This window comes from Sinocyclocheilus anshuiensis, unplaced genomic scaffold (assembly GCF_001515605.1).
Source record: "Sinocyclocheilus anshuiensis isolate Anshui unplaced genomic scaffold, SAMN03320099.WGS_v1.1 scaffold544, whole genome shotgun sequence".
Lineage (NCBI taxonomy): Eukaryota > Metazoa > Chordata > Actinopteri > Cypriniformes > Cyprinidae > Sinocyclocheilus > Sinocyclocheilus anshuiensis.
Window position 1 is genome coordinate 1111603 of NW_015555763.1, and position 11536 is coordinate 1123138.

The 11536-nt window shown below is 38.5% G+C and overlaps 1 protein-coding gene across 1 annotated transcript in view; it reads right to left on the minus strand.

Annotated features, from left to right (window-relative positions):
* LOC107674078 (leukocyte tyrosine kinase receptor-like) overlaps positions 1-11536 on the minus strand; it is a 57060-nt gene that overhangs the window by 13811 nt on the left and 31713 nt on the right. Inside the window, 6 exon segments of the mRNA XM_016467937.1 lie at positions 834-1016; positions 2516-2672; positions 2953-3084; positions 3194-3344; positions 5016-5190; positions 5471-5551. Of these exon segments, the coding sequence (XP_016323423.1) occupies positions 834-1016; positions 2516-2672; positions 2953-3084; positions 3194-3344; positions 5016-5190; positions 5471-5551 (879 nt within the window).

The following is an 11536-nucleotide window of genomic DNA, read 5'->3' on the forward strand; positions in this document are numbered from 1 at the left end:
CACACACAGGGGTAGTGCAGCCTGTTGTGTGCAACCCACTCGACACGGGAAAACCACCGCCGCTGAAGCGCCGTACCACCAGCACGAGAGCCCACGAAGAGCGTGCTTGACTGTAGTTTTATCACTACGTAGAAGGTCAGGAGCAGAATGATAGAACCGCTCGGCTCCGAAGCGAAAAGCTGAATATGCGTTGCATCTGCTGCCTACTTATACTCACGCTGTAATCAGCAGCAGCTGGATGCAATAATCTCATGCCAATGTGCATTGGCTCGTTTAGTTTACACTCGAAGTGGATTGGTCCCTCTAAGCGAGATCCCAATTCATCGGTCATCCGACGTGACGTCGAGTGTGACCGTCTGAAAGGGAACATCTGCCTCACAAAGCAAGTCATTCTTTGTGATAACTAACAACAGATCTTTGTTTTACGGTATGTGTCAGTAAAAACTCGGGGCAAGGGGTCACTAATAACTCACAATAATTTTGTAACTTTGAACAGAACACGAACTATGATCTAAACCTTGTAGCTTTAGGCTTCTTACATTTCCATATATATTACTTTAAATTGTAATAATACTTCATAATAATATTACTGATTTTTACTGTATTTTTGATCATATAAATGCAGCCTCAGCGAGCATAAGAGTCATGAGTATATGAGCATTTATTTAAAAAACATAAAAATATTTCTGACCCAAAAATGAAATAAAAATGATTTAAAACACAACAAAAGGCTGACAGCTTACTGTGGCCTCAGCCAGAAAAGAGTAACTCCACACATAATTGTGTGTTTGTGATTGTGACATATGTGCAAGTGTTTTTAATCTAACATTTACCTCTGTATCCTCCACCACCGCCTCCAGCGGTGCAAGCGCCCCCTCCTCCCCCAAACCCTCCAAATGTAGCCCATCCCAGCACTGACAGAGCCTCAGGACAGGATGAGCCTCCTTGACCTCCTTCGACAAGAGATTTCCCTGCCCAGGGGAGAGAAGACAGGTCGCTCCATCCACCTCCTCCACCTAAATAAGCACACATAGAAATACAGAAAAAACACATGCACACGTTTACTCAGTGCTGGGCATGTTAGTTTAAAGTGGTTCCACAGAGAAATTTTTTTGGTTTGAGGATGCAAAATTCAGCAAGCTTGTACATACATACATACTATTTATTATTCATTGTCTGCTCTTCTACTTTTTTGGCAGATACAGTGTTGGGAAGGTTACTTTGGAAATGTAATAGGTTACAGATTACAAGTTACCCTATTTAAAATGTAATAAGTAGTGTAACTATTTCAATTACTTTATTATAGTAATGTAACTGGTTACATTTGATTACTTTTTGATTACTTTTCTAACAAATGTTTTTTAACTGTTAATCATTTTGAAACATTTAAACCAGGCAGCGTTAACCTTACAGTAGTATTCAACACTGATTACTGTTAGACTTTCAAAACCTTCAAGTTCATCACTTGAATTAAGATTATAATATTTTAATTTTAAAGCACAGCCACCACAATCAGACTTTAGCACCTCTTTTTACTTTGAGATCGTTCTGAGGTTAAATACAGATTTAAAATCATAACAAGAAATAGTTAATAGCTATATCTGTTTTTGAAAACAAATCTAAAGCTAATATTAAGCATATATATAAAATCAAAAAAGTTATTGAATAAGCATGTGTCATATTCTGTGTCCTAAAATCCTGAAACATTGGTGTCTCATATTTTAGAGACCATTACGCCTATGGGGAGTCCCTACAAGGATAGTGCACCAGACTGTGTGTGTGTGTGTGTGTGTGTGTGTGTGTATGTGTGTGAAAATATTCAGATTTAAGCCCCTTTGTAATCATTAACAATTTCATAAGTAACTGTAATTTAATCACACATTTTTTTCTCAATAACTGATTTATTTTGTAATTAAATTACATAACAGCGTTACATGTAACTAGTTACTCCCCAACACTGGCCAGATATATATGTCTATTAAGTGAGAGCCCAGAACTGGGAACTTTCATACGACAATTCTGCATAAAAAAGCATCCTCCAGATGCCAATCCCACAAAACATAGATCATAACTTAAAGGATTGTCACAAGATAATGTGATCCCGATGGCTAAACTGACAGTATTGTATTGCTGTGAAAAAGCTAGTTGGTAGTTAATGAAATTAGAGAGAGAATTAGAAATAGGGCTGCACGATAAATCGCATGCGATATTTAACGTGCATCGTCAGAAAAGCCGGTTCTGTAATCAGCAGTAAATCCGTGCAGCCCTAATTAGAAAACATTCATAAATGTGGGAGTAGCTGGAATTTGCTGGAATAATGCTTGTCCTTCATCCAAACCACAAGTACAACGAGTACTTGTGGTTCAGATTTGTAATTAGATTTGTAACACGAGTAATTGTTAGTGTTCAAAAAAAGTAATTTCAGTATCATATCACAGTAAACAAGCAGTGACTGAGATATATATATATATAATTATTATTATAATAATTTTTTTTATTGTCATTAGAAGAATACCTGCTGCTCCGGATTTGCCATTGACACCAGGGGCGGATGTTTCATTCTCATATTGTTCCAGAAAAATCTGGTCCAGGCTGCTTTCAGGGTCCTCCAGGTAGGCCTTTCCTCCTCCTCCTGCTGCAATCAGCAAAGGCACTGGTTCCCCGTTCTCCATCTGCCCCCGTGCATCCCAAAAACAACATCAGAGTTACTTTTCATTCAAGTAAAACACAAAGCCTCCAATGTTTCCAGACAGGCCTTCACTTCCATCTGTGTTGCAATTCGGACAACTCCAAATTATTTCAGGATGTCTCAAAAATGCTTGTCTACAACAGGCACTATCAGGCGACGACTGCCGTCCACATGGCTCCCCTTAAGGGGACACACAAGTCTGTGATGGATGTTTTTAAAGGTGTGTTTGAGACAAGAAAACAGGAAGAAAAGAAAGATCTTACCCGATAAATGTATGTGGCTCCCCCACCACCACCTCCGCCCCCTGCCCACTTCAAGGCCGAACCATCGCTGTCAAAACCATCCTCTATCACTGAAGACTCCCCAAGACAGATTTTATGGGTCTGGGGGTTCCTCTGTAGATATAAGAAGAAAACATAGAAATGTAAACAAAGATCTATACATAAATACATTGTAAATAATATGGCAACACAATGGCCAAGTCTGATTTCCTGCTTCACTCACTCCCGGACAGGCATCTTCTCCTTGGTGACCAATTAGGATGTAGAGTATGTCACCTTTCTCCAGTGGGAAGATAGCTGAGATGATGACACCATGTGAGCGCTTGTTATGGTTTTTTGCTCCTTTGCCTCCAGCGGCTCCATAGGCTGAAATCCTAGAAAATGAGGATGTTCCCTTAGTATTCCCAAAGCACTGAATTAACAAACAGAAGGCACACCTGCTATCCCAAAGTACTAATACCCATAAAGAGAGAAAATAATTTGGGGGAAAAAAATCACCTTAAAAAGAAATATATATATACTGAATTCAGGTAAATTTTGACACATTTTGCCACTAAGAAAACTAGGAAAAAAATGTCCCTAATTAACCCAAATTCACCTTACATATAATATTCCCATATACTGTACATATAATTAGACCATAAGTAATCTGTTCAAATGTTCCTCTTTTTAAGGAACATTTGGTGGGAACTGTTTTACATTTTATAAGAACGTATGAGTATTTAAAATAAATTATTTTAATATTTAATCAGATTAATCATGACCATACTGTTTTTAAAGTAAAATATAATAAATCTAACTTATCAATAGATACTAAATCTATAAATCATTGATTCAAGATAATATTTCAGTCATTTGCATTCACTTTATTACACTGTTAATATTACAGCAAATTATTTTAATTTGGAAACAACAAATCTTTATACCATGCTTAATATTACTAATATCACACAGTATTTCATTTACACATGAAAATACAGCTGCCTTAATTTTTTAAAAACGGGGTCTCTCACAAGGGGTTCAACATACTTGAGGGTCCTTGTCATCACACAGTTTGATAATCCATGTATTAATATGTACTATTAATATGCCAGTTAGTATATTAAGCTATTAAGCCATAAATGCGCCCAAAATGATCACCATTAGGCCTGTGATTATACTATCATTTTAATATACTGAATATTCAACCTTAATTAATCCTAGAATGTAAAAGGAAATACTTTAATTCCCCCACATCACTAAGGAAGATAAAACTTCCTGTCTCAAGACAAATATAATTTTTTTGTTATTAAAGCCAGCCAGTGCTTTGGGCACCAAAACAAAAGGATACAATATAAAATAATTCAGTTTGTGAATGAGGGATAGTCTGGGTTAGATCTCTATATTTCAGTCTGGCACCCTGAATGCAATAGTATCACAACATAGTGTTGTATAAGTACATCTGATAGTTATCTGTCATATTTTCCTGTCTCCTGCATCTCCTCTCCTGCATGCCCTTCTTTCGCAGACAGTTTTGGAGTTGTTTTTAATGAGCTCCCATGACTAGCCTTTATAATCACTTTAAATCAGTTCAAAGGCTTGACTACACAGGGGCCAGATTAAGTAAAGTACAGGAAGAGATTTATCTGTGCCTACAGCCAGTGAGTCATGCCTCTCGCTGCCTTTATAAAAGGAGAGACTTTAAGAGACAGAGAGAGAGAGAGAGAGAGTAAGGAACTGTTTACACCTGGTATTAACATGCATCTTACAATTGGATTTTGAGGGTAGAATCTCTGATTTTGAGACTACAAAGATTACATTGACAAAGCACAAAAAAAGTGAAAACTAGTTTATAGTAGCATTCATATTTATTTGAATTGTATGCATTTTGGATGTTGGTCGCAAGCACAGGATGATCTCCACCAGAATTCTTAACTAGCTTAACCAATAAGTCTTATTTTACCAAACAGCTTCTCCAAAAAGTCCATGAGTAGTACCTGTCCAGTACCTGTTTCTGAATCCAAGAATGACTCTAAACCAGAACGATTTCAAGCTTCAGAACTTACTTGTACATGTTGGTAGCTGGAACCCTCCACATCTGAACCCCCTTGAGAGGGCCCTCCTTCCCTACCACCACACTGACATTGCTGTTGCGGTAGGCACTGTCACACTGGGCTTGAGTCGGACCTAGAGGTCCGCTTGCTCCACAGGAAGTAAACCACCATGTTATTTGGGACGCCTCTGAAAATAAAAGACATCGCTTTTTTTGTTTTTTTAATGTTTTCACAACTTACGGTTTTACCATCACAGTAATAAACTGCATTTTAAAACATATTAAAATAGAAAACAGTTGTAATAATAATAAATTGTAATAATATTTGACAATATTACTGTTTTTACTTTATTTTTTTATCAAATAAATGCAGCCATGGTGACCATAAGAGACTTCTTTTACAAACTTACCAACTCCAAACTTACAAACGCTAGTGCATTTTTAAAATGTGCAGGACACAAACCGTACCTGACGCTGAGGGTTCTGGGAGAGGACTGAAGGAGTCTAAATCATGTGGTAGTCCTTGTCCAAGAAGCAGTTCATTTAGATCTAATAAACCAGACGTGAAAGAACGACAAGTAAATAGAGGAACAAAAATGGCATGTTGGAATCAATGAATCCTTGTGTAATTTTATTTTTTCAACTTTTTATTTTTGGTAGTCAAGAGCAGAATTGTATTAGATGCTGGTTTCCCAAATAGTCAAAAGGACTTCCTTGGTCACCCAGGTAAAAAATGAAATACACTTAAGTTGTACTAATATTGATGCACTTATTATATTTTTATTATACTATACTAAGTGCATAATAAATGTGTTGTTTTGGAACAACTTTAAGTATGTGAAGTGCTCTTTAAGATATGTTTAAGATAAACTTTAAGCTAATTGCAATATATTTTCATTTATTTAGTTGTTAAAATGGAACCACTTAAAGTATCTTTAGTGTAATTTAATTGTACTTCTTTGCATTATTTAAAATACACTTATACTTCTTGAACTACAGTTAGAATATATTTTAAGCTTCACTTTAATGTGCTTCTAGAACATTTTAAATAGCATTTCAGCTGATTAGAAATGCATTACCAGTACATTATTAAGCTATTTTTCAGCATTCTAAAATGGTATATTAAAAAGTAATATACAGTCATTAAATTAAAATGTGTAATGTGGTGTTTGGGTTTTGTCTTGTTCATGTTTCATCGTCTTTTATTTTGTAATTGTTTTATGCTGTTTGTGTCATGCTTCCCCATTGTTTGGATCACCTTTGTAAATAAACTGCAGTTGGGTTCTTCACTTCAACTCGCCTTCAGTGGATGATTTCATTACAGAATACACGACCAGCAAAATGAACCCAGCAGATTGCCTAGTTTGTCTCCGACAGGGAGACCTATCCATAGAGGATTACGTGGCTAAATTCTGTGAGCTTTACTATCAGGTAGATTTTAAGGATAGCTTCCTGAAAGACATTTTCCGCTATGGTTTGGACAAAAACATTTCTCATTTAATGCCACGCAATACCCCTCAATGGACTCTTGAAAAATACATTGACTTTGCCTTGTTGCTGGCTGATTCACCCTTCACTGTGGGTGTCATGGAGGAACATGCCACTTCCCCAAAGCCTGTTCACGTCATGCCTGCCAAGCCAAGGTCTGCTCACATCATGTCTGCCAAGCCACAGCCTGCACACGTCATGTCTGCTACGCCAAAGCCTGCTCACGTCATGCCCGCTACTCCAGGACCTGCTCACATCATGCCAGTTAAGTTAAAGTTTACTCATGTCATATCTACCAAGTCAAAGCCTGATCACATCATGTCTGCCAAGCCAGAGTCTGCTAACATCATGTCTGCTACCCCAGGGCCTGCTCACGTCACGTCTGCCAAACCAGAGCCTGCTCACATCATGCTGATTACTCAGGAGATTCTTCACAAGATGGCCGCCACGCCTGAGTCCCTGGCCAAGATGGCCGCCACGGTCAAGTCTGTTCTAGTCAAGTCTGTTCATGTCAAGTCAAGTCTCGGATTATTGTTTGGATCACCTTTGTAAATAAACTGCAGTTGGGTTCTTCACTACGCTCGCCTTCAGTGGATGATTCGTTACAAAATGACACACACTTACACACACTTTCATGTACTATAATGTAGTTTAATGTACTATATCCTGTGTACATTACAACAATAAATTCCTTGAATACATTTAAAACATACAGCAGAGCATATTCAAACTCTTGACCAAAATAATGATAAATTATAAATTAAAATAAAGATCAGTGAAATGCTATAACAGAACTACTTTAATCAATTTGTAGAACATTTCTGTTATACCTGTATTAATGGAAAGTACTCTATGAATATTCCATCACTGAATAAATATGCATAATGCGATTTTCTGCTTAAACATACATAAAGAAGTTACTGAAAATCAATAAAGAGCAAAAGTGAATTTTTTTTACAAACTCAAGTTAAGCCTGCAAATGGCTAAATCAAACAAAGAAACAGAACATTTTAAATGTCACCATCTTCCTCGTAACCTTCAACTCACTTTTCTCTGAGTTTGACTTTTGTTTGAAAGATGCATTTTCTGCATCTGCATCTTTTCTTGCAATTCAGACACTGTGGTATTTGAAATGTGCTTCATCACAGGGTCTGTGAAAGGGAAAATAATTAATCAGTGGTTTTGAGTAGTGTTTTTGAATATATGTATTATAATTTGCATAGATAAGCATTAGAATTTCTTTGACTGTTCTCTGTTCGAAGGTAAAGCTTAGACTACATCCTCATCAAGCTTGACAAGAGTGTCCGTTTTTATCCTCTTGTCTGTCGTCACCATACAGCACTCTCTGTTACATTGAACATAAGGTTAGAAGAGACCCAACATCTCTACAACAGAGGTCCTGAATCCAAAGTTAGCATGACACTTAGAGTCCCAAAAGTCAGAATTAAACCTGTGAGATTCATTGATATGAGAATAAAACATACCACTCTCTTAACTGCTCGTCTCTCTGATCAGATTTCAATTTGATTTCTATTGCAACAGCAACTGATCTGAAAACAACTCATTTTAACTAATATTTCACAGTGAAATTCTCATTTATATTTAATATTTACTTCATTACAATTGTTACAATTACAAATTGAGGGAAAAAATACACAACATAATTAAAATTTTAAAAAAGCATGTTAATGGTGTACATGCTATAACGAAACATTATTCTTTCTGCCAATACATTGGACAATGTTTTTATAACTGTTATATGACAGACAAATGCCAATACCTAGACTTTAAGCAACCATTAGTCTTGCTTAGCCAGACCTTCAGACTGATGGCAGAAAGTCTGGGAACCTTGGCTGCTTTGAATGGCAAGGCCCGCCCAAGAGGCCATATGACTGACAGGTAAAGCAACCAATCACGTTTCGTTTTGTGCCGCCTTATGTTTAGGGGCGTGGAAATGTCCCCACAATAACAGACCGGTGTGTAAAACTCTTGGACTTATTTTAAAGATTCTATGCCGCGAACTTTAAATATTTCACATACTTTTGAAAATCCAGCATTTAGTTGATCCTGATAAGTGCTCATTGTCACAGCTGTAAACATAGGACGGTATATATATATATATATAATACACACACATATATAAATTCTGTAATCAAGTACTCACCTTCATGTTGTTCCAACCCCTTTAAAACTTTCGTTCATCTTCAAAACAAAAACTGATGTATTTTAATGAAATCTGTCAAGAACCAATCAGGTTTTGTAACAGGTGTTACGCATGCACGCCTGAGCTTCTACAAAATCCAATGAGGTTTTGTTTTCGTGCATCACGCCGTAGGTTGAGCTTGTTTGAATTTAGGTACATAAACAAGTCAGTAAATAGTTATTTTAAGCATATCTTTGGAAAAATTATTTATGATGTACTTCAAATGATACGATGATGAAATGCTTGCGGAAAATACATTTAAATAGTAGCCTATTAATATATTATGCTATGTAGCCTATTTAAAAGTAAAATTAAAATGTCTTTGAATTTTATTACAAAACAGCCTAGTATTCTTTTACAAGTACAAACAAGTAAAAGCAGAACAATATATTGATTGTAAGCATGCTTATTACTAAGGTATAGTTGACAACATTATATTTATAATATATGTTGGTACTGTCACGGGGTTGTGGTTGTAGTGAGCGCACGACGAAGGAGTATTTTGTAACCAAAATAACATTAATCCAGGACAAAGAAGACACAGAAACTGAGGGCTTATAAGTAAGGCAAACTAAGGAGCAAATGAGATGATTAATACAACACAGGTGATCAGAATAAACGATGATTAACTAAATGGGAACAGGAACTGAACCAAATAAGGGCAGACAGGAACTAAACAGAAACAAACATGTCTGTAAACATAGGACGGCTTTCTACTACCATGAGGGGGTTTGTGCCTAAGTTGTTCATGGGTGGCGGGAGCTGACCTGGTTTTCTAGTCAGGAAAATAAAATAAAGCAAAGCTGGTTACATGTTACCATCTCAACAGCATACAGTAGTGTGATTGGACTATTACCTGCAAAGCTGATTTGAAAAGCTCGGCTCTGATTGGTCAATTTTAATGTAGCTACTGCACTTAAAAAAAGCTTTCTACTGGCAATGACAAGTAACAGAAATAAAATACTTACCTAGAGTCACAAAATAATGAGGTTCCAAATCTACACATAGACGCTTTAAGAAGCTGGGGGAAAAATAAAGATATAACAATGAATGTTCTATTTAATGTAACAGTTCATATATATACTGTATATATATATATATATATATATATATATCAAGAGCTCCTGTAAAACCACAACAAATTCCTTGTGTTTGCACACACTTAAGTGGTGAATAAAGCTCATTCTGATTCTGATTATAATAAGAAAGCACCCCTACAACAACTTCTACAGGAACTAAACAGAAACAAACATGTGACAGATATCGCCCCCCTCCCAGAAGGCGCGTCCCGCGCCATAACAGTAACATCGGGGAGGGGGGGCTGGTGCAGGACAGGAACAGGGCGGAGACAAGGAAGGCCTCCAGGGCGGATCAGGGAGTTCGGGGTGCCATGGCAGAGCAGGCAGACTAGGAGGCCATGGCGGAGCAGGCAGACTAGGAGGCCATGGCGGATCAGACCATTCAGGAGGCCATGGCGGAGTAGAGAACTCAGGAGGCTGGATGGCTTCCGTGGCCTTGGCCTCACCAGTCGGCCCGGCCACTACGGACGGACCGGAAAGCTAGGAATTCTGGGGGGCGCTCTGGAGGAGTGGGCACTTTCGAGGAGCGGGCTCTGGAGGGTGCTTTCGAGGAGTGGGCACTGGAGGAGCGGAGTTCGCTAACACAGGGGGCTCAGGGGACGAAGGAGGGCTGGACGGGACCAGCAGAGACGAAGGAGACTCAGGAGACGAAGGAGCGAACTCTGGAGAGAGGATAGGGGCAGAGAACTCGGGAGTTAGTGGCATGTCCAAAAGCGCTGAGAGGCCAGCGGCCGGCAGACTTGCATCAGCGGAGACCGGCGGATTTGCATCTGCGGCGGCCAGCGGGCTTGAGAATGCCGCGGCATGGCGAACTTACATCAGCAGAGGCCGGCGAACTTAAGTCAGCGGAGGATGGCGGTCCTGGGCTGAGGATGAGGGAGGAGCTTCTGAGGACTCTGGGAATGGTGAGCTGGAGCATCCACATGCTTCCGGATGGGAGGAGGATGAGGATCCTCCACATCTACAAGGAACTTGGAACCACTTATCTTTAGAACATAATTTAGAAAGTCCGCTACAGGTCTGTGGCAATCGTCCGGAGTCAAAAAACTAAACAAATTATCATCTTTTAGTCCCATCCGGAAGCACGCATTAAGCATGGAGTCGCTCCAACTCACCAGATGTATTAGGCTCAGAAACTCCTCCACATACTGCTCCAAAGGCTGTCCCTCCTGCTGGATATCAAGGAGGAAATCCTCAGCCCAGTTCATCTCTTGTTTTGAGGTCCTGGATTCTGTCACGGGGTTGTGGTTGTAGTGAGCGCACGACGAAGGAGTAGGAGTAAAGGAGTATTTTTAATCAGCATCAACCACATAAACCATTGAAAATAACATTAATCCAGGACAAAGAAGACACAGAAACTGAGGGCTTATAAGGAAGGCAAACTAAGGAGCAAATGAGATGATTAATACAACACAGGTGATCAGAATAAACGATGATTAACTAAATGGGAACAGGAACTGAACCAAATAAGGGCAGACAGGAACTAAACAGAAACAAACATGTGACAGGTACAATGTAAGAATACATTTGCTTATTTTATAGCTATAGTGTATTTATGTGAGTGAATTAAAAGGGTCCTATTATGCTCTTTTACAAAGTCTTGATTTTGTTTTGGGGGTGTACTAGAACAGGCTCTCATACTAGGTTGTTCGAAAAACACATTATTTTTCACATATTTTACATTATTACAACACCTCTCTCCACAGTCTGGCATGAACGGCTCCAATAGTTCCTGTATCAAATGAAGGCCCGCCTTCTGAAATA